General features: G+C 40.6%; 2 protein-coding genes across 2 annotated transcripts; one reads left to right on the forward strand and one right to left on the reverse strand.

Moving 5' to 3' along the window:
* The first annotated feature begins 6779 nt into the window (after positions 1-6779).
* adob (2-aminoethanethiol (cysteamine) dioxygenase b) lies at positions 6780-11360 on the forward strand. Its single transcript, XM_079687539.1, has 2 exons — positions 6780-8206; positions 8552-11360. The coding sequence occupies exon 2, from the start codon at positions 8681-8683 to the stop codon at positions 9416-9418; it is 738 nt and encodes a 245-aa protein (XP_079543665.1). The 5' UTR covers positions 6780-8206; positions 8552-8680; the 3' UTR covers positions 9419-11360.
* Positions 10383-16644, reverse strand: LOC307043216 (early growth response protein 2b-like). Its single transcript, XM_079687532.1, has 2 exons — positions 16382-16644; positions 10383-15765 (listed from the first exon to the last, which is right to left on the reverse strand). The coding sequence occupies exons 1-2, from the start codon at positions 16524-16526 to the stop codon at positions 14738-14740; spliced, it is 1173 nt and encodes a 390-aa protein (XP_079543658.1). The 5' UTR covers positions 16527-16644; the 3' UTR covers positions 10383-14737.
* Between the last annotated feature and the right edge of the window lie 10507 nt (positions 16645-27151).

The following is a 27151-nucleotide window of genomic DNA, read 5'->3' on the forward strand; positions in this document are numbered from 1 at the left end:
TCCTCTTCACTGACAGCTTCTCTCTGTCTACATGGAGCATCTGTTTCCACAGAACTCAGCCTGAGAACCACTTCCCAAACACATAAAATGAAAAACAATATTTACTTAATATTACTTTAAACAAATCTCACACGAAATAATGCCCTGTTGAAATTATGTGAGAAAAACAATTTCCATCATAATATGCATCTTTAAAAATAAGCATCTGTGTATGGAAGGAGTTTCAATACAAAATAAAGCAGTAAAATGTAATTTGGCGATGCAAGAATGCCTTCAAGTGCTCTTTGGATTATCGTATTTCCTAAGATTCAAAATGCTTTTCTTCCAAGATCGTAGCGTTCATGAGTTTTAAGTCATCGTTAAGAAGGTGATTATGGAAATTATCGTCTTAAATTCCAAGAAAACACTCACTTACTTACCAGAAAAAAAGACCTTTCATTTTCTCTGAGATTATGAATTTATACATTTGGGAGGAAAAAGTGAAATTCTCTATTAAAATCACACATTTTCTAGAACAAATGTTCGGAAAAGTAAAGAGCGCAGGGTGTTTGTCGAGGAACATCATCGCCTCACTTACAGTGAATATCAAATTCTTAAGAAACAAGTATTTGTCAAGTTTTAAGTCAACTTATCCCGCAAATGGTGCATATTCTTCTACATTTTTACGAGTAAATGTTCATATTTATCATGTATTTTTATGTCAGCGAACAGTCAGCGTATCTGAAACGTAAATTAACACTTTAGTTTCCTGGTGGTTAAAAATAAAGATTACCTATATTTGTGATACTCTGACCATCATTTCTGCATATAAATGTTCCTGGTAGTTAAGATAATTAAACGAAAATGTTAATTTGACTCAAAAACATAACTATCTAAGTATAAAAGACAGATAATTCATCATTTTCCCGTGGGCTCTTGTATTTTTTTCTGAGGCTGTTTTCATTATATCAATTCATATATTTATATAATGTTTTTATTTGTTTATTTTTTCCTTTTATGACCTAGTTCAGCCAACAGCGTGTTTGTGAAAGCAGCTGTGATGTGAGCGTGAGGCAGAATGTGATGTTATTGTTACGTTACGGTTCCTGACTGCATTACAGCGTGTCAATAAATACTGCAGGATGCTGGTGATTCTTCCTGGAGAGAGTAAACACCATGACGCTTTGACGTCACACCACGCTCTCCGTCCACACGCTCTGACGTTGGACAATCTCAGCTAGAGCAAAAGAAAAATGCATGTTTTCTGGAACCATCACGTAGCTCTGTGTCAGAGTCAGAATCTACAGGCTGTCACCCTGCAGCTCCAGGCCGCAGATAACAGATTTCTGCGAACAGTGGCGTGAAAATGTGCCACAAAGCCAAGTTGTTGTTGTCCACAGAGAGAGGACGAGAGATTCATTTTACCCACAAAGCACTACGGAAGGTATTTGTCAAAGCTTTTTAGCCTTTCTTGGGTCTTCTAATGTGCTTTTACTGGATTCATTGCAGCATTTCTACCCATTTGTAAACAGAAAACCCCCTAATGCTGGTATAATTGTGCATTTCCACTGCAGCGCGTAGCACGGTTTAAGCGTGCCGTGCCAAACCCGGCCCGTTTTTTGTTGCGTTTCCACTAGGCGTAGTTCCGGCTAGCGGGTACTTTTTCACAGTTTTCTGGCTCTCCAAAATCCAGGTTCTTTCCGGGCCAACAACCGGGCCGAGTATGCTAAACTAGTGAGAGAATCGCTGGCGAGGGGGCTACAACTACAACCAAGTGAACATATTTTACCGTGATTTCATTATAACACATTTCAAAATGATGCCGAAGTAACAACATACTGATACCGGTTAGTAAAAACCATGAATTAATGCTTTGACAAGTCTGCAGACAGACGGCAGGCGAGAAACCTTTTAAAATCCGTGTTGTCTGAATGGAGATTGGCTAAGCTAACGCAGTATATGCTCCGACCGTCCACACTCACAACAACGGCCTACAGACATAAATAAACCAGCGACTGTATTCTCCATGACACAGACAGCCTGTGGTTTGTACTTGTTTAACTTTGGTCTAGTTTCTGAACAGATATGAGGAGCTGTGAGCTCTGAGGGCTAACAGCTAACGGCTGATGTTGGTTTTGTGGTTTTCATTGAAGATGACGTCATGGCTCCGCCTACACTGCGTTACTATAGTTACTGTCCCAGGTACTAAACTGTAATGGAAACGCAGCATCAAGTGAGCCTGGCCTACCAAGGCCTAACTATGCCGTACTAAGCCGTGCGAGGCCCTGCAGTGGAAATGCGTCATACATGGCCCTACACTTTAGGGATTGGTTTCTGGGGTGAGCTCCACTTCCAAAGTTAAACCAGGGTTTAAACATAAAGTTAGTGTTGCATGTGAAGCCGCCCTGTGGGACTCTTTCGCCTCCGGATCCAGTTTCCTGTCGATACCCTGCGGACCGAGGCCCTGTCACTAAACACATTTGCATCCACTCAAGTTAAAGTGTCAGGGGGACAACGGCCTGCATTCCTACAAACACAAGCTGTGGTTATCAGGAGAAATTACACTACTGTATGAGGTAGAAGACGGAAACACATGTGTGTCTTTTTGGTATCTAAATATCATCATCTTCTGATGTCTGCAGACAGTAAAACTTCAGCATTAATCGTTTTCTTGTGACTAATTGTTCATTCGTTTAACGAAACCCTGAGAAGAAATTGACAATTGTTCTTTCTGGTTATCCAGCTACTGGTTAACAAAGTCTGATCTAGTTTGTTTTACCTCTGTTAATGACATAAGAGGAAGTCTTGCCAGGATAATCTTTCCAAATTCCTTCTAAATTCCTTTTCACTTGCAACAAATTATATGTTTTGTCAGACTTTAGCTTTACACAAAATTGTTTTAGAGACACATTCTGAAATAGCACTTCATTTTGTAATAAGTGGACAAACTGTGTGGCACAATGTGTTTTTACTTAGTTCAGGGAGACGTTTAAAGTCACCAAGGAGAATTTAGGAATGCCTTTATTCCAAATATGGAAACATGTGGTAGGGATGAGCAGGGGCGGTGCCAGAGATTTTCTTTTGGGGGTGCTGTGGGGTAGCTTGACATTTCATAGAGGGTGCTCAAACATGTAGGGTTTCCCTTTAAGGTACCGGGCGCTACAGTGGAATGTTCTACCGCAACACTCCCCACACGCACACAAACAGTACACCCGCGACTGTTACAATGAAAGCTCGATAATCAGCTCACGGCATATGGAGAGGCAAAGTCCCTCCCCTTCCGGGGGAGCTCCATGGGACCTTATTTCGGAAAAAGTATGTATTGAAGTCAATGGAGAGAGAAAGATTATCTTTCGATCCCGTTTGAATTGTGCCACGAATTACACATATGATGTTTGTCAATTTAAAAGATAATTTTGCAAGTCAACATTTTAAAAATGTGTCGTAAAACTGTGAAGTAACACTTTGTTTTGTGTGAAACCGCTCAATGAACTACATCTCCCGTCTCGCACCACACACCAAGACGGCCGTCACGTTGGCACATTTCACTTCTTTCTTTCAGAATGAGGCGGAAAGTATTAAAAGAGGTGAAAATCACTCCAAGTCTGGGCATGTTGAGAGCTGTACATACACACAAGGGGAGTGAGTCGGTTCCGTAAGATCCCCAGCATGCGGGACCGGGATTCTGGGATTTGTAGTCTTTCTAGTTGCGTATTTTTCATAGTCTTACATTTCAACAGTTTTAAGACAAACTGTGACTTTTTTGACGTGGAAATAGTTTTTTAAGATTGACAAACATCATATGTGTAATTCGTGGCACAATTCAAACGGGATCGAAAGATAGTCTTTCTCTCTCCATTGACTTCAATACATACTTTTTCCAAAATAAGGTCCCATGGGGCGGAAGTAGAAGGGCGGGACTTCGCCTCTCTCTAGGTGTAAGCAGGGGTAAAGTGCTATTTTTAAAGCCCCGAATGCCAAGGCCAAACACAAACAAATGATCCTAAAATGAAGAAAATCCACCTTCAAAAGAGGTGTATTTTATTTGATAGACACATGTGCACACAGTATTGCAAAAGTCAGGTGGAATTGTTCCAGTGCAGTCCTTTACTCACGGATCAAAAACGTACAGGTTGAAAATATGTAGTTAGGATTTTACTCTGGATGTTTTTTTAGATTCAAATTATAAGACGGATCATTAAAATTGCCTTCTTCACTTGCCTCTCAGGGCTTCTGTTCACGATCAACCATCAAGTCTTTATTTCCCACGATCCCTTTCACAGGCAGGCGAGAAGCTGCATCACTTCCTCTGCTTCCAGTAAAGGATTTAATAAGATGGAAGTTAACGTCAGCTGCAATAAAAAGTCTAAAATAAAGTATGTTTATCTAAATTCATATACAGTCAGAGCCTAAAGGACAAAAATGTCCCCATTGGAGCATGGCCATTATGTCATTAAATCCTGCTCTCTATTATATCAGGCTTTCGATGGAGCACTTGCTTAAAAATGGGACAAATACAGGCTATTTTCGTTGTTTCATGATACATTTCAAATAAGAATGTGTCTTAATCAATGTTGCTTATTATTGACATATCCCAGACTCAAAACAAATATTTAAAAAAATCCCCTCTATAGTATATTACATGTTTTACAGTAACAATGGCCATTTATTATTTAAGACACTGTTATAACGGGTTAACATTCTGGAAATGAATACATATTATGTTCAGCACAAAAAATGTCACACAGAGAAAGTTGAATATAATATAATTCATTATTCTATCGCAGTGTTTTGGACACAAACTATTTGTCCTCTAATGACATCTGAGCCACTTTTTTTTATGGAGACAGAGGTTAAGACAGATTTGACATCAATTTAGTCTGTAGTACACAAACAATAACATACAAATCCTCTGCTGTTTACTGTTGTGTTATAAATAAACAAGACTGTGTGTGTGTGTGTGTGTGTGTGTGTGTGTGTGTGTGTGTGTGTGTGTGTGTGTGTGTGTGTGTGTGTGTGTGTGTGTGTGTGTGTGTGTGTGTGTGTGTGTGTGTGTGTGTGGTCCAACAATAATTCGTCCTGTTTATTTGATTGCGAGCGCGACCTGAGCAGGGCTTCCACAGTTTGGCTCGACTTCAGGTCTAAAAGCGTCCGAGCTCTGAATCACGCCGTCTATTTTCAGCCGGCTTTCACCTCATAGTGTTGCTTCAGGAGACACACACACACACACACACACACACACACACACACACACACACACACACACACACACACACACACACACACACACACACACACACACACACACACACACACACACACACACACACACACACACACACACACACACACACACACACACAACCCCCCCTAGGTCACATTGTGTGGAAGTGGGTGTCATACTGATTTTTATTTAAGAGACGCTGCTGAAGATTGTGTAGGAGCAGGTGACGTCTCCATGAATGCAAATGTTTGAACCCAATAACATTATAATTCTATAATTACGGGTATCTTAAGTTGAGGTGTGTGTCCTCGTGGTTATGTAGGCAGGAGGAAGTCCCACATTCTTGATACAAATCACACTAGAGCATCTGTCATTATTGTTAAAGTGTCATTAAATTGTGTGATTCATACTTACAGACTTCTTAAACTAAACTTAACTACCTTAATTCAGTTATAGACAAAACACCAAAACTGGGTCCCCGGCAGTCCTCTCCTACTGCTTCACGCTTCTCTCTGCTTTGATCACAGTAATAAAACACAAATAAATCTTTTATTTGCCGACAAATTCCACCAAGAATTACCATAATGAAGGCTGTCATCCCTCTCTTTTTTTAAGAATGTGTGTGTGTGTGTGGGTGGGTGTTTCCCAGTAGAAAGACGTCCAAATTAACTGCCCACGTCTGTACAATGAAATGCCATCACGGATGCCACAACAAGTGAGTCATGCTCACGGACATGAGTCACTGATCTTGAGGCGACCAAAGTGTGTTTCTTACCCATGGTGAAACAAAAATATTTTTAACATAATATTTGAAGCCCTTTTGAACTTCCAGCTGTGTGATGGAAAAGCATCAACATGACCTTTTGACCCTAAACAGCAGAAGACTATCATTCCTACATTTTAATGGATCAATGACATCCACTTCTGGGCGGGATGTTTTCTTTTAGGCTGCTTTCATGTGCCCTTTTACATGGTTTAAAAAGTAGGCTAATGGACAAACAGTTGAAATATGAGACAAACAAACGCAAATCTTATTCTTTCTGATTTAACCTAACTTTGACAAATGGATTTTGCAGGCCAAAATGTTTTAGACTAATTTAAATTCATTCAGTGTTCGGCACTATTTATGGTCACCTGATTGACATTTATATAATTGACACAGGAGAGATTGAACGTTTATAAGTCCCTGGATACGTACAGGTAAGATAAACACCTTAGGTCGAGGTTGAGGGAAGCAGGAGAGCCAATCGCTTCATGTTGAACTTATGAGAAAGACTATTTTTCTTTTGAAGTACACTACTTGATTCCCTGTCGTCAATAAAGAAGAAGGACCCATACAAAATTAATAAAATGATAAAAATGTCATAGAGGAATTGTTTTTGTTACTGCTTCTGACCAACCACTGAGTTACATCCGCTCAGTAACTTCCACAAGGCCTTGCTTAAAGTAATGAAATAATCAGTTAGCTTAAATCAACGGATAAAAACATGCTAAAACAGTTAACTAAACTAACAGATAACTGTTAAACTGGTTAGCTAACGTAATGTCTAAGCAGTTGAAACTAAAGTAATACAATAATCAGTTAAGATGGTCAGCTTAAATCAGATAAACAGTTAAAACAGTAGGATAAAAGTATTTACAAAATGTTTAAACACACACATCAACAGATACATAAAAACCGGAAACAGTTAGCTAAAAGTTAGCTGATAACAGTTTAAATGGTTAGCTAATGTAATGATTAAGCAGTTACAACTGGAGCTTAAATCAGCTAGCAGTAGTGCAAAACAGCAAAAATAGTAAGCTAACATAATAAATAAGCAGGTGGGTCAATTGTGTAAAAGAAAATGATAAACAATTGAAATAGTAAACTCAAGTATTAAATGACCTTTGTTAAAGTTAGCTGAAAATGTGTTTTAAATAGTTAGCTAACGATGATGTGATGAACAACCTGTGGAAACCGTTAGCTAAACGTAACAGGTAAAACAGTTACGTAAACAAATAGTTTGGAAAACAGTAAGACTAGTTAGTTTACAGTAATCTATAAATCGTTGACATAGTTAGATAACGTAGTTAATTAACAGTTTAAACTGTAAAAACTGCTTAAGTAACTGGTAATTAGTTGAAACCGTTAACTAGACTGCTAGAAGTAATGAACAAAAACGAATAGTTAGTTAAATGTTATAACCTATGGCTTCAAAATGTACCAAACCAAACTAACATTTATTTCAACTGCATAAGAATACTCCAACCATATCCAGTAAATATAACGATTTGGCAACATCTGATCATTTTTAACACCACAACAATAGTTCACATGATAGTATTTTTCCAGAGTAAAGATAAACAATGTTGTGATATAAATAGCTGTGTTTGGTGAATACGTCTCATAATTCCATGAGAAATAGGCCATGAGAGGGCAAGACGTTAAATAAATAAAATATCATTATCAGTGCAGTTCAAACAAATCATGTTGACTGTAATTGAGTAAGGCCTGAGGGCAAAGATCATTAAAAGTTAAATATTCTATGGCCTTTTGGGTATTGTAGTGCATTGTCTTGGCAGTTAGATGTAGTCAGAGTAATTTCATTAATTCACATTGACACCATCCTTGCTTATAGGAAACAATGTGACGAAAATATCAACTCTAAGTAGTTAATATTTGAATAAAACAGTTTTCGTCTCAGTAACCACAGTAACGGCGGTCTACTGACTACATGTCCCACAATGCACCAGGTGTAAACTGGCAAAGTCTTGTCTGGTGCGTGGTGCGGACGTGTTTGACAGTTATTCAAAAATGGGGCCTGAAGTCTATAAGACTGGTTGCTTCTGAGTCAAATCCGGTCTGAAAGTGACCCCTGCAAATGCATAATACCATATTGTTTTTTTGTTTTTCCAACGTGTTAATAAGCGGAAAAATCAAATGAATGAACACGTGAAGGAGCAGAAAGCAGGCAGTTTGAAAGCGGTCAACGAACCTAGCTGACCGAAGAATCTGTAAATAAGGTGAGGTCTCACTCCACTGTTATTTCACTCTTCTTGACAAAAAAATGGTGTGTATATATAGATTATCACTGATTTTACATAACTGTGATTCTTCTATGACTATTTGGTGACAGTTAATTGAAACTGTACATGCATTTTTAATAAATAGCAGTACTTTTACAGTTTTCGAGTTCATATTCAAATGTTTTTTAAAATAGTTTTTTATAATAGTTTTATTTTTTGCTCGTTTTTCTTACAATGTATCTCCTGTAGCTATGTGTATGTATGCACCCTGTACACCAAAGCAATTCCCCGTATGTGTAAACCTACTTGTTAATAAACCTGTTGCTGATTCTGATTCTGAAGGTCCGAAGAAGAATGAATCAGGAGTGAGTCATCTTCTGTCAAAACGATCTTTGACGCTTAGCTAAAGTGCTAAAGCTAAGGACCGACAGGCGGACCACACCGACCGGGCAGCACGTCCCTTTCTCCGGTATGATGCCCGGCGACAGCAGCATGGCCTCCATCGTGCAGAGAATCGCCCGGCAAGCTCTCATTACCTTCCGAAGCCCGCCTCGGTTTGGAGACGAGCCCGCTAAATCCTTCTTGGAGAACCAGAACAAACTAAGGAGCCTAATGACGGAAATACGAGCCTCGGATCTCCAGCTCGTCCCGCGGAGATCCGACGACATTCCCTCGGGGCTTCCGTACCACGACCCCCCGGTCACCTACATGCACATCTGCGAGACGGACCAGTTCAGCATGGGGGTGTTTCTGCTGAAAAATGGAGCTTCCATACCTCTGCACGACCACCCGGGGATGCACGGCATGCTGAAAGTCATGTATGGAAAGGTCAGGATCAGTTGTTTTGACAGGTTGGAGCAGACCGACGCGCCCCCTCCTGCAACTCCGCATCAGGTGGGCTCTCTGCGGCGTTCCCTGCTCCGATCCACCGCTGAATTCACGGAGGAAAGTGGGCCATGCGTGCTCTCTCCGGACCGGGACAACCTGCACCAGATCGACGCTGTGGACGGACCCACTGCGTTCATGGACATCCTGGCCCCTCCGTACGACCCGGACGAGGATAGGGACTGTCATTATTATAAGGTTCTTGCAGAAGGGGAGGTCAAAACATCAGAAAAGGACAAGGAGGTTTGGCTCATGGAGATCTCACAGCCTCCGGAATTCTGGTGCGGAGGGGAGCCGTATCCAGGCCCGGAGGTTTGCCTTTGAGCCTGCCGTAAAACGTCTCCTTTTCTCGGGCTGCACTTGGCACAAGGCCGGGGATTTATTTTTGGACAATGGGCTATAAAGGAAGGGTCACTGTAAATCATTACTGAAGCCATCACATGCATAGAGAGGGTCTGCATTTAGCTGTGCAGATGAGATGGTCCTGCAACTGTTTGTCGACTAATCACCAACTAATTGAATAGTCGATTAAAAGTCATTTTTCATGCAAATGTGTCAGAAAAGGCTGTTTCATGACCCTCAAATAATATAATCCTATAGTGGATATCTGTTGGTTTTGGACCAGACATTTCAAGACACCTTCGACTTTAAGAAACCTGGGATGGACACTTCTCTGGGCACTTAGAGCAAACACCTAATAGTGAAATAATCAGCCCTGCAGCAAACAATAAGGTGAAATCCTTGTTTTGTTTTGCTCACATCGCTGCCAACAAGCAAGTGATATATATAACTCAAGTTTACATTTCACTTGAACAAAAAGATATTGGAGTCCCAAGGCAAGTTTGTACTGAGATCCCAACATTTCTCAATCTCTATTAAGGGTCAAATCAGCGGAATGAGTTATTTTACAGTGTTTCACTTCTAATGCACTAAAACACATTTCAGATCATTCAGAAAGACATGAAATCTGATTTGAGTGTCAAGCATTGGTCCTTCCGTTTTGTGGTATAAAATATATCATGTTGGAGAAGACATTTCAGTGTTCTGGTGATATCAGCAGCATTTCTGCTTTGCCACTGAACACTTTAAATGTTTCATTTCATGGATTTCTGCCTTTATTTGGTGTGTTCGGTTTAATGAAAGGAGGTGTCATTGTGTAATCCACTGTAAAAGTACAATCAATCAGGTGACTGGTTTGAGATCTGAAAAGCACCAAAATTGGAGCTGTAAGCGATCTGAGTAAGGAGCTTAAAATAAGACCCTGTAAGGTATTTTTTTGCAAAAGAGATGCCAAGAAATGATGAGATTGATGCAGGGTGTTAATGCTGCGTTCAAGAATAATCAGAAAAGCTGAGTTTGCTTCTGACCTCTAAATCTTTTAAGAACACAACATGCCAGCTTTCAGTAATGCATGTGCAGTTATACAAACAGTTGCTGTGAGTTGCATGTGTTCACGCTGCAGAACTGATTATGAATATACTTGTTCCAGACTTCTGGCTGCACTTGAATGCAGCATTCAAAACAACCTGAGCTGAGAATCCTCTGAGGAAATGTCCCCGAACCTCCAAAAAAACGTTTGTGTTTTATCGTCTTCCTGCTTCTGGATTTGTGGCGTTTTGTTCCAGAAGTTCTGCTTTTTGAAGAATGGAAAATGTCTCAAACTCTCTAGGGTTTATTCTTGTGTTTAAAAACGACAGACATTTCTCTTCTTTTTTCTGGGAAAAGTTTGATCCTCAGGAGTGTTTGGGATTTGTTTCACTGGATGACATTGAGGGCATTGTTTGTTTGCAACATGTGCACTAAATGAAGTGACCCTCTTTTACCACATATGGAAGGAACGGTTTTCAATATTTGTCTCGAATGTCTAATAACGTAAATAACATTTGAGTTCCAGTTTGAAGGAAATCAGAGGTGCAAGCTGAATTTGTGAGTTTGGGTTTCTTATAAAATATGAAATGCTAGCTTATGATAAAATAAATAAAACTTAAGTAACAACATGGTTCATTGTTTATTCAAAGATGTACAATTTAAAATAATGCTTAACCTGAAGCTATAGTGAGAGAAAAGCACTAAAGTTGCTGCAAACTTGTGATTTAATCTCAGAGGACAAGACTGATGTGAGGTATCACTGAATGAAAGATACACAGGTCTAAGAGTGAGTCTGTTAAAGTCTCAAACCTGATCCTGTCTAATGTCGTATTCGATATTTTTTTGCCTGTAATGAAAGTTTTCTGTTAATTCATATAAAATATGCTGTTTATTTTGATTACTTTATGTCTGATTTATTTGCTTCTGAATGTGATTAGAAGAACCAAAGTGTTCAAAAAGTTTTTTTGCAAACAGGTTTTGGAGTAGATCTTCGGGGACATTTCTCTCAAACATGGCACTTAAAAATCTTCTTAATCAAATTAAATAGTTTTTACTTTCAATAAAATATCATATTTCCTTTAGAAGAAGGCTCTGTTTGAATGAAAGGCCAGTTTCTGTGTCTTCATGGTTCATTCTTTAAAAGACTTGAATGCAATGTGTGTGTTTATTGAGCTGTAAATCAATATTTCAAGTGTTTACTGACACTATTTTAGTCAAATGTATTATGATACAGTAAGTATACTTCTAGGGCTGCACGATTTGGGGAAATAATCTAATTGCTATTTTTCTGATAGATATTGTGATATTTGTTTTTAAGCGACCCAACGGAGGCTTATTGTAAAATGCAGCCATATATCCGGCTAGGAAGGTCGCATCAACGTGCTCCCGTCTCTAGCACCCACGAGTGAAATAACTAAACTTACAGGAAACTTCCGTTGGGTTGCTTTAAAGTCAAGCTTCAGTTTCAGATTCACCCTGTAATAGAAACATGTGATGGAGCATTACTAACCTGACTCAGATGGTTTGTTTCACCAAACCATCCAGGAGAGCTCCATTGGAAGCCATTTGGAAAGGGCAGGCACTTTCAAAAATACTTGGCAGGTGATTGGATCAATCTGTCTATCACCTTCTATCATGGGCCACTTCTGATTGGTTAACAATGGCAGGTACATGTGGAGCACAGCACTTCTGATTGGTGTGGATGACTGAAACACAAGAAGAACAACAAAAATAAAAAATCACAGGCTTTGCGATTTGATTATCGCATCATTAAAAATCGCGATTTCGATTTAGAATCGTTCAGCCCGAGCACAAATAGCATGTACATATGAAAAGTACATTACCTTAAGTGCAATTTGAAAGTATTTGTACCCAACTTGAGCTTTAGTAATTACCTTTATTTAATAACCTTATAGTTTTCTTTGAAATACAGATTAGATATATGACATATAATCACTAAATCATTCATCTGGTTATTAAAAGCTGACATACAACTTTATTGATCCCTTGGTCAAATTCATCATAATATTGACAGTGTCTTTTTAATAATGAATTTGTATACATTAATCAGTTCTGTCTGCAAACAACATAAAGCATTGAGTTTACATTTTATTACTGACAAGAAAATGTAAATGTGATGGTCTAAACCACATGGGTCAAACTCAAGGCCCGGGGGCCAAATCAGGCCCTTGGTGGATTTAATTTCGGCCCGCAGGATCATCTCTAATTCCTATTAGATCTGGCCCGCCGGTATATTGCACGCACACCTTCACTCCATCCTGAGGGTCTCCTCAGCTCAGAGCCTGAGCCCAAACATTGATGACCTTGCACCCAAGATGAGATGCCAAGTATCTGAGCTAGCATCACAGAGCAGCACACTGAGTTTAACGGATGTTTCCTTCTGCACTTTCTCTCTCACGACAACAGGGCGTGTTTGGTTTCTCTTTGAGGGAAATAGTTTTTTTGAAGCTGTTGTTGGCCTGTGGGAAAATGTAATCATAAGAAATGACTCTGGAAAAGCTGCAGATAGAGCCATAAGAAATGAATGCAACTGATTATTTAATGTTTAATGTTGTTTTTATAGGCAATCATTTAAGCTTTGTTAGTTCCAGGTTTAATATGTGCCATAAGTTCATTTCAATAAGTTCTGCAATAAACATTGAACCAGTCCGGTCCTCCACTAGTACCCATTTTTTTATTTTGGCCCACTGTGTATTTGAGTTTGACCCCCCTGGTCTAAATAGTAACCTTTCTGCAGCTTTTGGTAATATGACATGATCTTCTTCAGCAGGAGTTTTAATAAACATGTATGTTTAGAGTTTATAGATTTTATCTAAATGGAAATTGGGGTCCAAAGAAAATCTGCTGTGAAAGAACATGTGACCATAACATCCAGAAGTTTAAATATTTTTAAAAAAGCGTTATATATAACACAAAATAAATACCCTCAACTCGACAAGATTTATTTGCATTGACAAGAAGCATCGGTCCAGCAGAATAAAAGCTTTAGTGCTCGACTTGTTTGCATATCAAATATAAAACACAACAACTTGTATTTGTCCAGTAACTCTCTTTCTTCTTCCTCTCACATTCATCAGGTAGAAATGCTGTTTGAATCTTCACAAGTATCCCAGGTTTGTGCATACTGAACGCATCCACAAATATAAAACATAACCAGAAATACATCTGATTATCCGGCTACAATCTCTCAAAATCCCAACATACACCAAAGTCAACTCTTTATCCGGTGAATAAAACATCATTATTTTTAACATTTTTAATCTACAAAAACAGGTTAAAAAAAGCTTCATTTGGCTGCATCCCGCCATTGAAAAATTCACAGAGTTCTTTAATAAAATAGTGAAATTAATTTGTGTTTGCCATCAGATTTATGTCAATATCAAAGCTTCCAAAACGAGTACTTACAATAAGGAATGCATTTTTTTTGTGATCAATAAGCATCATAAGACATATTTAGTGTCATCACAACAATACCAAATATCGTCTGTTTGCATGTGTCTCTTATAAACCCTACAAGATGTCTTTTAACTAAATAATGAATATCTTTTAAGATATTCATTATTTAGCTGCTATACAACAGCTGAGATGGGATTATCCTAAATAACTTGGGAAATGTGGAATTGTATGTCCTCTGGGTAACTGTCCAAAAATCTTTGTGTATATTTCTGAAATGAACAGACTATTTTGTGCATTTTACAGAAACCATCAACCTGCAGCAGTATACTGACAGCTGACTCGTAGGATATCAGCCTGTATTGTAATGTAATCCCTGAGAACATGAAGCAGATACAGTAGTAGACACAATGCCTTGCAACGGAGCACTAAAGCAAGCCAAACTCCATATATATGTTTTACAATTAAGAAGAAATGTAAAATAAATAATCAGCTTTTGATAATTGATAAATGGTATTTTTCATTATTTTCTGAGACCAAACGATTAATCGAGAAGATAAGCAACGCTACAATAACCAGCTTCGTTTTTATGGGCATTTCTGTGTATAATTTGGACCACTGAGTGATAAGTGAGGAGTTGTGTTTTATATAAATACAGAAGGCATGACCAAGCACATGGTGAACTCTGGTTCTCCCTGATTCTTGTGTTTGTTAAAGATATGGCTTCCAAAGATATTCCATCCATCTTTTTTTTCTGAGAACAACAACTTAGTCTACAAAATAGGATTTGGGCTCTTTTTGCACAGTGTCAGCAAGAGCAGAAAGTTTACATTCAGCAGCTTTGCGCATGCGCAGCGAGGATCAGGCCGCGGAGGACTTTTTCTCCCTCTGCCGCAGGTGGATCTTCATGTGCCTCCGCCTCTCGTCGCTGCGGGCGAACTTCCTCCCGCACTGGTCGCAGGAGAACGGCTTCTCCCCGGTGTGGGTGCGGATGTGTGTGGTCAGGTGGTCGCTGCGGCTGAAGTTCCTCATGCAGATGCGGCACTGGAAGGGCTTGTGGCCGGTGTGGATGCGCAGGTGCCGGCTCAGCTCGTCAGACCTGGAGAACCGGCGGTCGCAGCTCTCCGCCGGGCACGGGTACGGCCTCTGGTGCACGGGTGTTTTACTCGGTCTGTTCGGGTACTTCCTGGGTCTCAATATGGGTCTGAGAGGGAGGCTCTGGTGGTTTGGAAAGGCAGCAGCCATGGGGCCATCTGCGGCCATAGAGGGCGCGCCGAGCGTAAAGTTCCTGATGGTGTTGAGGGGAGTGAGAGGGGGAGGCACCCTGAGGGAGTCCAGAGGATAAGGGAGGGATTTCCTGTCAGAAAAAGCCGCCTGGAGGTCTCTCTGGCAGCTCTGCGGGTAGAAGCCTCCGTAGTCCGGCATGATGGAGAGCAGCGTGCCGTCCACACTCGGTTTTGGCACGGAGCTGTAGTTTGGGGGCGGGAGGTAAGACACGGAGCAGGTGGATGTGGCCAGGTAGCCCCCTGCCGGTTGCTCCTGGTACATATCCCCGCTGCAGGAGTAGGAAGGGCCCGCGTGGGGGTGGGGGTGGTGGTGAGGGGGCGCGTACATGTGGCTGATGTCCGGCTGGCCGTGCGCCATGGTGTCGTCCCCCGCTGCGTAAATATCTGGCGATTCTGAGCACGTATTCGGCCCCGGGGCAGCGATGTCAGCGCTGATCACGTTGATGACGCCCCCCGGTGTCCACGGGCCTCCGGAGCCTCGAGACTCCACCGAGAACTTGCCGGTCAACGCCACGGGGTGCGTGCGTAAAGTTGCCACGTAGTGTGCCAAGTCTCCGTGCAGAGACAGCTCCGGTGTGCTCTTCCCCTCAAACAGGAGATCACCTGCAAAATTGAGCAAAACACCACCGGTTAGAAAACAATCTAGAAACATGATCATATTTTAAGATCATTGCACAATGTTCATTTTACGCGCAACACTTCTTATGAGTTAATTTCTCTTGTTCGGGATCCCCAATAGCACTAAGCACAGGCTATTCTTGTTAGGTAAACACCAACCTACAGCCAAGCATATACTTAACAAACAAAACATCCCCATATCGACGTGTTTTTTAAAAGTTAAACAGCATAGAGATTACATTTATTTTCCAATAGTGACCTGTAGGCAAGGAGAAGTATCAGGTCGATGTAATAATAATACAAATTACAACATGTCCATGCATCAACAAAAGCAACACACATGCATCCAGACATGAGCTGTTATTATGCAGTGAAGTAAGAACAGTTTGTGGTGCAAAAAACGCATGTCCTAATTACGGAATCGAAACAAAATGTCATCAATCAATAAGCCGAACACAATGTGATAAAGCAATTACAATTTGTCAAGCATTCAAGAAAACGCGATTTGTTTTCAAATGTAATTAAGGTTTAGCCAGTTGATTTTCTTTACATTGTCGGTGCAATCCTAGTTATTATGTTTTATTCAAACTCAGATCCTTACCGCTTTCCCCCTCCTCCTCTTCCTCCCCTACAGCCTCCTCTTTAAACTCCATCGACCCCTCCGCAGTGTAAACATCTTTGAGATTAATGTTCTCCACAAAACTGCTCAAAGACACGGACATGTCCTCCGCTATTCTAGCAGCCATTATGTAGATCAGGCGCGTCAAACTAATATTTAAATTCAATGCTTTGCCTCCTGCAACCTTTTGTCTCTCATCTCTAAAACATCATCGGGATGATGCATGTTTGGTTATAAAGGGGATCTCTGGGTGTCCCGGCACGTCATTCACCAAATATGGACTTGGGTTTGAAAAAAAAAGAGGGAACTCCAGAAATAGGACTGGTGGAGCTCACCGTGACGACGAAACAAAATAACATGTAGGAGTTTATTGAAATAGACAAAACACATGCAGAAAATTTGAATTTAGGGGGATTTTTATCGAACATGCATCACGTGTTTTTTGTTTTTCGCAGGCTTAATGTAAAGTGAGAGGAACTAGGATCTCCACTCGGAATTCCGGTCCCAGTGTCTCCATACATGGATGCTCCGGGCGGGGAGGTGAGAGGATCTGGCCCGCTCTATATGGCTGGTATCCGGGTAAAATCGAATTGCATTGTTTTGTGTTGGTGCCAGCTGAGCCCACACGCTGCCTGCACACACACATTTGTTTCCTCTGTCAGGAGCAGATTACTGAGGCTGCCTTTTGTTGGCCCCTGAGATAGATGAGGTGATTAGTGAGGGAATAAGCATCTGATTTAATTTATTACTTTATTAGAGATTTGGTTGGTCTCAATGTTGCCTCCTGTTCAAAAATGGATTTGCAGTTTAGTTATATGAAGATGTAAGTTTTAGTTATGTCATCTGACTTTACATGTAATATTAGTTATTATTATGGCATTTGACTTGCACCACTAATGCCATTTTGTGTCTTTCTATGTCTTATATAGTTTATTTTGCATTGTTACAGAAGCCTGGAAGTTAAGATTGTCATGGTCCACAGCACTTTAGCTATTGTGCATGTGAATTCAAAGCCTTATATTTTCATCATCCTTTAAGACTTTGTTATTGTGGCAGGTACGGAAACTTTGAATGGCCATGCATGGTTCAAACATTTTATTTCCATGCGTCTTCCCGTCATAACAAGTATATTTTAGTTGATCTTGAGTCATTATTATATCACATCCAATGACAGATGTCTGATATTTTCACCAACCTTGGATCGCTCTACTTCATTCTTAATGTTGGATTTTTGGATCAGCAGTTTTTGTAGAACACTGCAAAAAGAAAACCTGACTTTGGTCCGCAGCTATTTCAAACTGTAGCAGTGCAAATAGACCTGGCTTCAATTCTCCACAGCAGGGACCACTTTCACTTTTCCGAGTGCACAGACTGGCCCAAAAAAGTGCACCGCCCTTTCATGAGGACGTCTCTCCCAGTGTGAACTTTTTTTCAAAGCGTTTTCAAAACCTGGAGCAAACACATCTTATTGCAATCCTATATAGGGTGTTGTATTCTACTCGTGATCAAAATTAATTTAGCAGAATAAGAGAATGCATTTGTTTTGTATTCTTATGTTAAAACCTTCAGCTTACATTACCAACAATGCAATTGATCGTAATCATAAGGAACAGCCTATTCGACTCAGAGCAGAGCAGGTGTTCCTTTACTCAGACAGCCAGATAAGAAGAAGTTGTGGTGGATGGATCAAACAAACACAGGACCCAGAAGATCACTGCTCAGGATCCTACGGAGACATTGTTGTAGTGGCCAAATGGTGGTACTACAACTTCTGTCAGTCTGTGACATAATGGGCCTAAAAATACTTTCTATACATCCATGTTTGTATCTATTAGGCCAAAATGTCAGAGGTTTCTTCTTCTGTGTGACCTTCGTGACCCCGGATTGACACCTCACTTTGAAGCATCAAAAATACTGAAGCCGTAACAAAACAAAATGCTTTTTTCTGTCTTTCTAATAAAGAAATGTGAAGGTATCTGCCTCATCCTCCCATTGTCTTCAACACAGGCCTTTCTCAGTACTCTGCAGACTTTGGGTGTTAATTTTGCTATTTTAAGGGCCAGAAATGTGAGATGATGTTCTGACACATCACTTTGGGAGCATCAAAAATACTTAGTAACAAAACAATAAGTGGCTTACTTTACTCAAAACCACGTTTCCCTTAACGTAACTAATAACAAATAAGGTTGTGTTTGAATTCACGTGTTGGAAATGTTACAGATTCTACCTCAAACAGAAAGCAAATCGTGATCCCTTTGGATGTTAAACAGTAAACAGGACGGATTTAAATCTGTTTGATGAAGACGAAGCCTTCTGCTGCACACGGACAAACACACACACACACACACACACACACACACACACACAGACACACACACACACACACACACACACACACACACACACACACACACACACACACACACACACACACACACACACACACACACACACACACACAGACACACACACACACACACACACACACACAGCGAACAGCTCCTCATGCCTTTTGAACGCCCACACTTACAAAAATGTGTGTGTGTATTGTCGTTGTGTGGCGAGCCGCCCACCCTGTGGCAGATGGGGGTTTGGCCGATACACGCACACACACACACACACACACGAACACACACACACACACACACACACACACACACACACACACACACACACACGAACACACACACACACACACACGAACACACACACTCTGCAAAGAAGAGAATGAGAAACAAAATGCACACACTAAGGAAATACACACACTTTCCAATCAACACACACACACGCGCACAAAAACACACTTTCACTTGTCTAAATACTCTGTAACACATACACACTTTTAGTTCATTTGCAAATCCACCCACACACACAAATACAAACTCACACAATGCAATAAACAAACTAAGAAACCAAATACACACACTTTCTCACAAACAGACACGCTCCCACACACACATGCATGCACACGATGACATAGACACTTTCACTTGTTTTTTCTCTCGAACAAATGTACACACACACACTTTCTTTGTCAAAATCTGTCAAACAAACAGAGACACACACACACACACACACACACACACCTCACACACAGATACACACTTTGACTTATTTTCACTGTAACTCACACACATCAGCAGAAACACACTTTACCCGTCAAAACCATCAAACCAGCGCACACACCCTTTCTTTTTCCTCTCTCCACACAAACACCGCAAAAAGCAGGCCGAGAACCAAAACACACTCACTTTCTCAAGAACACACACACACACACACACACACACACACACACACACACACACACACACACACACACACACACACACACACACACACACACACACACACACACACACACACACACACACACACATGCAAACACACTTTACTTGTTTTTCTTTTCTCTGTTACAAATACACAACAACACCAACACTATTTCTCTGTCAAAATCTGTCGAACAAACACACACACACAAACCCACCCACCCACACTCTCTCTCTCTCACACACACACACACACACACACACACACACACACACACACACACACACACACACACACACACACACACACACACACACACACACACACACACACACACACACACACACACACACACACACACACACACACACACACACACACACACACACACACACACACACACACACACACACACACACACACACACACACACACACACACACACACACCGTGCCCTGCTTCCACCCTTCGCCCACGCTGCTCCGGGCCGCCGAGGCTCTGGGGGGTTTCTGGTTTTGTGTTTGGAGGCTCGGGGTGTCAGCCGGGGGTCCGGGCGACGGCAGACCCCACCACGCCGATTAATCATCTGTCATCTGCAGTTTTTGTTAATATAGATCTTTGTCTTCGTCCTCAAACGATGCTCGGGTCGGCCTGCTTACCGCCTGCCGTCCTCTTTTACACTATTAGAATCGAAAAACAAAAAACACTTTTTTTCTGCCACTTCTCTCTCCGTACGTCAGGGGTTTCTTCTGCTGCGTGACCTCCGTGACCCCCGGATTGACACCTCACTTTGAAGCATCAAAGATACTGAAGCAGTAACAAAACAAAATGCTTTTTCTGTCGTCCTTATAGAGACAATTGAAGGTATCTGCCTCAGCCTCCCTTTGTCTTCAACACAGGCCTTTTTCCGTACTCTGCAGACTTTGGTTGTTCATTTTGGCATTTTAAGGGCCAAACATGTGAGATAAAGAAGTTCTGACACCTCACTTTTGTAGCATCAAAAATACTTAAGCAGTAACAAAACAATAAGTGGATTTTTCTGCCTACATACAAAGAGAAAGTAGTTCCTTATCTCCAAACGTATATCACAAAGACCTGAACGTTAGCCTAATGCTAACTGCTACCAGCTTCTTTACACAGTAATCCATGTTTTATTTCACTTCTTAAGACTCTTTTAAACTTTAAAACCTGCATATACGTGTTTAAAAGGTTACACATCATTTGATTCAGTACTCAGCAAAGTGTAGTTGCCTTTTAATAGACTTACATCTTACCTTTGTGAGACTTACTGACACCTCACTCTTGTAGCATCAGACACACAGGAGGAATAAGAAAAGTGGCTTTTTTTCTGCTTTCCTGATGAAGACATTTGAAAATCTGTACCTCAAACTTTTAACATATTTGACACAGTTTTGCACGTTTGTGTAACACTATCTTCTGCTAGCTGCTCTGCTCAGTAATCCATGTTGTAATGTCACTTCTTAAGACTCGATACGAGTATTTGGGTAACACCAAATCGGAGAGTTTACGAATCCAAACAAACATGGCCTTTTTTTTACGTTCAAGTTTTACGTATGTTATTTTAAGTTCCATCAAAAGTGCATTGTATATGTTTTAAACCTGATTGGATCCATATTCATTTGCTCACGTCACTTTGTTTGACAGAAGCAACGGTGCTTTTATCAGCCACGTGTACAACATTGCGCTTCTCAAAGCAATGTCAGAAATAACTCCTTTATAAACAATCACATCAGTAATTATCTTCATTTTCTGGGCTATTACTTCCTCATGTTCTCGATCACTCAATCCATTTCTGTTTAAAAAGGACGTCAAAAATAAAACATGAACCCAGAGCCTGATCTTTCTTCATAGATATTTCAACAACAAAGAAATCCCCGTCCTCTTAGAGATGCAGGGTTATCATCAACAGACTTTAAATACACATCATAAATCATCTTGAACTGAAGGTGTTTTTTCTTTACTAAATGCCGTATGACTCATTTAGAGAAGAGACGGAACAAGTTTGAGTTTCATTCAAGAGTTTGATTATGAAACACTATTATGATATTTACCGGTAGTCTGACGAGGCCTGAAAGTACCTGGTAATCCTTTAAGCCCCTGTCACACTGTCCCGAAATTGACACCCGATGGACACACGATTAAGGAAATGTTCAAATTCGGCTCTGATCGTAACAACATCGGGCCATTCGTGAGGGCATCTTAAGCCATCGTATGACCGCCGGTGGAATTTCTCAGGCTCCGGCAGCAACTTCGGGAGCGGTGGCAACATCTTTGGCATCACAAAGCATTGCCGAAGGACCTTGTGAAGGCTCATTTCCGTGTTGACTTCGTGTGTCCATTTTGCCCTTCGTAAGGCATTCGTGAGGGCATCTTAAGCCATCGTATGACCGCTGGTGGAGTTTCTCAGGCTCCGGCAGCAACTTCGGGAGCGGTGGCAAAATCTTTGTCATGCCAAAGATGGCTTAAGATGCCCTCACGAATGTCCCGATGTTGTTACGATCAGAGCCGAATTTGAACATTTCCTTTATCGTGTGTCCATCTGGTTGTTTTATTGCACAACAAAATCATGTAAACATATTATGTAAATAACCCAATTTGTGTTCTGTGAAACTAAAAAGGATATAATATATTATTTTGAAGGCGAGTTGACAGGAAGTTGTTGTTGCTATGGAAACAACATGACGGAGAAAACTTAATATCTTCTACATATAAAGACGGAGAAAGTAAAGAACGAAGTCTGAAAATATCAGTACAGTATCATAGTACTTTAACATAATCGTTTTTGTTACTTTCGTTGCAGTTGTATTTCTTAAATGTAATGTAAATGTTGCCTACGTGTGTGGTTCGGGGCCATCTTCGTGCAAAATTCACAATTCCATATTCGTGTGTCCATCGGGTGTGAATTTCGTGACATCGTGACAGGGGCTTTACACCGTGCAATACAGACAATACTTATATCATTATTTCATTGTGCCATACTCACACCAACATGGCTTTATTTATGTTATTTATAAAACCCAATTTCCTCGACGATACACACAGGACTCTGATTTCTATAAGGATGATGACATTCAGGCTTTTAAATAATGAATAAAGCGCCATGTTACTACGCTCCTAAAATGACATTTAATTTGAAGGTGACTCTCACGTCTCTCTGATGTTTGATCGACCTGCAGATGAGGGGGTTTCTGGGAGTTTTCTTGGCGTTGAGCCCTTTCTTCTAACCAAGCCGTCAATAGGAGCCATTGCTTATTCATGGGAAATGTATTGACTGCTGAGTGTCGGATAATAGACAGGCCACCAAAGAGCGTGGAGCGGAGAGAAAGGCTGCTTCAGTTTCTCTCAGTTCTAGCTTGTCCCGCGATATCACACCAGGATAATTAGCTTTCTGCAGGAGCACATCTGAGGCCAGAGAAACGTGTAGGGCATAAGTCCAGAAGAAGTTGCATTTCAAACTCAGACTCATTCACAACATCTTTGACATTTTCATTGTCTGGTTGCGGCTTTTTAGGAGTAACATTCAAACACTTATAAAGTCTTACAAGGTATCTTAATATATGTGCAGCCTATAAGCCCTAATTGCTATTATGAAAGAAAATAAAGGCTTTCATGTACAACGTCTATTTTCCCAGCTGGCCATATGAACTTCTTTGTTATTTTAGTCATTTTAAACATTACAATATCTTGTTCAGTTCATGAAGTGATGATGAGAGTCAAGCTTTTTTCAAAGAGTATATTCAAATTCAAGCTTATTCCTGATGCTGAAGACATCACTTTTCAAATGAAGCATCTTCCAAAGAGCTTTTACAAACACCTGACAAGATAAAACAAAACGATATTGTCTGTAACACAGCATTTCAAACTAGATTGGATTTGTCCAACAGAGGATCATTTTAACCCGTATGTATTGTCCGGTTGCTGAGGAACAAACCAAAGTTGTGTACAGCTTTCTAAGAATACAAATGAAAGCACTTTTAATGCAGCTCAACAAAAAATGTGCAGACGTTCCAAGCCTCAACATTTACTGTTATAACATTTCCTTTCACCCAACCATCACAGTAAGGATTTGATACTTCTTTCTTTATAAATACATCTGATTATTGTCCTAGTTTTTTCAGTGTTTTTCCTAAATAGCACCAACAAAAAGCAAATATATTTGTCTCACAGTACAAAACTTGAAATGTAATGAAAGCTGGATCTTTAGAGAAGCTGTGTAGGTGTCCTCGACAGAATGCCTGAAAACATTCATCAAATATCAAAACAGTTGCACACTTTCCTTCCTCAACTCATCTATTAGTCAAATACTCGCCAAATCCCAATATCATCATATAGCTTCAATTGCTTATAAAAAGTGGCATCGACTCTACTTCAACAAAACACAACTAACCTATACTCCAGGCCACTTTACACTTCAGCTGTGACGTATATGCCTCCCAGAAAACACACTTGAGCTACACAGGATATGCTAAACCAGAGGAAAACGTTGATCAAAATAAAATGTTTGTCCCTAAATGTGAGTTTCAATATTTCCCCTCAGAATACCAGTTATCTTAGAAAACTAAAATCAGTTTTTAAGCTCTTTCAGCTGTAATGTGGACATGTTGACGTCTTTCTCTTCATCTTAATCACACACAAACACATTCATCGTCTCATACTAACTCATGTAAACATAAAAAGCAAGAACAATCTGTTAAAGTTGAGCGTCTGGAGACACAGAACCAGCCAAATGAACCCAAATAAAACCCTGAAAACCTTCAATGTCCCATCGTTGTGACGCCACTTTAACATGATATGTACTTTCGATACATAAGAGGTTATTTATGTACTAAAGTGTTCAATAAACTAATCAAAACCCCCCTAAGTACCTGCAGGTGACCCTTCTGCTTGCCCACCCTTATTTGACCAAAGAAGAAACTCACTCAGATGTATTTAAAGTACTAATCGTGTTAAAGTGGCGTCACAAAGATGGGACACTTAAAGTTTTTAGGGGTTTATCTCGGTTCGTTTAGCGGCTGTTGTTTCCTAAATGTTCAATAAACTGTGCAAAACCCCCCTAAACACCTGCAGGTGACCCTTCTGCTTGCCCACCCTTATTTGACCAAAGAAGAAACTCACTTTAGGGAGAGGAATCGTGCGTCGGGCGTCCTCCTCCTCGGCCCTCCTGAGAGATGGAGGGAGAAACAGAAAAAGGATACGATCAGAGAAGCTTCTGGAGCGTTTGACGGTGCGAGCGCAGAGTCACCCGGTTCCTGCCTCGCCCCCGGAAAGGGTCATCATCACCCGGGGGTCCGAGTGGGCTGCCAATGACAAAAAGATAGAGAGAGAGAGAGAGAGAGAGAAAGAAAGAGTGGGGGGTTAGAAACAATACGATTGTTCCCACCTCACTTTGCTTCCACCCTCGCAGTTAAAATTGTTATGGTAATGAAGTGGATTTTTTGCAGGACAGCAGATTGAAACAGAGAGACGTTTCTCTGACGGAGGCCCGAGGTGTTGTAGTACATAGATGTGTACAAATACTATGCATATGAAGGTAGAAGCAGTAGAGGAAGTTTTAGAGTAGTAAAAGTACTTTAAAGGTCCTGCATCTTCCATACTGAAGTAAATAGATGACTTTGTTTTATATGTTATATTGTTGCATCGACTCAGGTGGCTTGTGTCTTATCTGTCAGAGAGAAACCATTGTTTATTTGATTGTTATTATCATACCTTTTACCTCCTAGGGGAATTTCTTGTTGTTTGTTTTTAACTTGTGAAGTGTCATTTTGTAAAGCACTCTGAGCTGTATGAAAAGTGCTATATAAATAAAGCTTTATTATTATTATTGATGTGTACAAATACTATAAATATGAAGGTATAAGCAGTAGAGGGGGAAGTATTTAGATTAGTAAAAGTACTAATAAAAGTCCTGCCAGGGCCGGTTCTAGACAATTTGATGCCTTAGGCGAGATTTTAGCTGGCGGTGCACCCTCTCTCTCTCTCTCTCTCTCTCCCTCGCTCGCTCCCACGCTCACTCGCTTTGGCTGTGAGCAGCGGGCGCCTGATAACCCAACGTCCTCCACTTTCATCACTTACAGCGCCCATCGTACAGGGCAAATGAAACGTGTAACCGGGATGAAAAGGGTGTTACATTTACTTAATTATGAATCTAGGCCAAAAATTAGGATGAGCACCAACGGTAAAAAAAAATGAGCTACCTCCCCCCCCCAGATCTGTGTCAAAAACCGGCCCTGGGTCCTGCATCTTCCATACTTAAGTAAAAGTATTCATCATGCAGTAAAATGTCAGTTTACAATTATGTATGATGTTTTGGAATAAAGGGATGTGTGTGTGTGTGTGTGTGTGTGTGTGTGTGTGTGTGTGTGTGTGTGTGTGTGTGTGTGTGTGTGTGTGTGTGTGTGTGTATGTGTGTTAAAGGGGTTTCCAGTGGAGCAGAAAGGGCAACCCCCTCTCCTCCTCAGGGGGCTGTGTGGGCGGACGGTCCTCAGCAGATGGATGGCTGCTCACGTCATTTCCCTGAAACATAATAATAATCGTACGATAATGTTAATATTATATTTTTGTTTACTTTGTAGGTTGTTTTTGTTTTGATTTTAGAGTATTTGAAAAGTATTGTTTTTTCTTATCTTCTTCCCATTCTTATTCCTAGATTAAAGGTCCCCTTTTTTTGTCATCAATATATCACAGGTCTCAGATATATACAGAACATGTCTCTGATTGGCTGAAACACCAAACAGATCATTGCAGCATTACCCGAAATCCCCTCTGTTTCAGCCCTGTTTCCAAAGTACTGATTCTCTGTCTGTTACTTTAGATGAAAATAAGGAGCCCCTCCCCACGCCCCTCTGAGAGAGATTTGGTTCAAAAGAACTCAATGGTGCTCTATGAGGAGATGCAGGTGATAATGGGGGAGGGGGGGGGGGGGTTACCTTGGTTGGTGATTGGCTAATGGTTACACAAGCCGAAACATCGTTACTTATGACATCATAAAGTGGCCAAAATCTGATCAGCTCATTTTCAGACAGGTTTTTATAGAAATGGATCAGGACAAAAAGAGAGAGAATCTTTGTTCCTGAAACTTTCCGAGTCTCTTTCCACAGAGGGGACACATGTTGATGTAGAAGAGACATGGAGAAGAGGGGACACATGTTGATGTAGAAGAGACATGAAGAAGAGGGGACACATGTTGATGTAGAATAGACATGACAAAGTGGATTTTGCGTAATAGGTAACCTTTAAAACAAGAAAAAATAAATAAATATGGAATCGTTTCAATTAAAAAAATTAATAACAATAATTAAAGGGGACCTATCATGCAAAATGCACTTTTCTATTTCTTTTATAAATGGTGTGTCAGGGAACTCACGCAGCGTCAGAAAATAAAACCCTCTCTCTTTTCCTCTGTACCCAAATCTCTAAAAACGGGGCTTTTTTTTAAAGCTTTATACCCAAATCAGCACTTTAGAA

The sequence above is a fragment of the Notothenia rossii genome (assembly GCF_949606895.1).
Source record: "Notothenia rossii genome assembly, chromosome: 6".
In the NCBI taxonomy this organism is placed as follows: domain Eukaryota; kingdom Metazoa; phylum Chordata; class Actinopteri; order Perciformes; family Nototheniidae; genus Notothenia; species Notothenia rossii.

What these genes read in the sequence shown, in the direction of transcription:
- adob (XM_079687539.1), top strand. Translation starts at nt 8,681, where the DNA reads ATGATGCCCGGCGACAGCAGCATGGCCTCCATCGTGCAGAGAATCGCC.
- LOC307043216 (XM_079687532.1), bottom strand. Translation starts at nt 16,526, where the DNA reads ATGGCTGCTAGAATAGCGGAGGACATGTCCGTGTCTTTGAGCAGTTTT. An exon ending in AGAGGAGGAGGGGGAAAGCG is followed by an intron (nt 15,766 to 16,381) that starts GTAAGGATCTGA and finishes TCAATTTTGCAG; the next exon opens with GTGATCTCCTGTTTGAGGGG.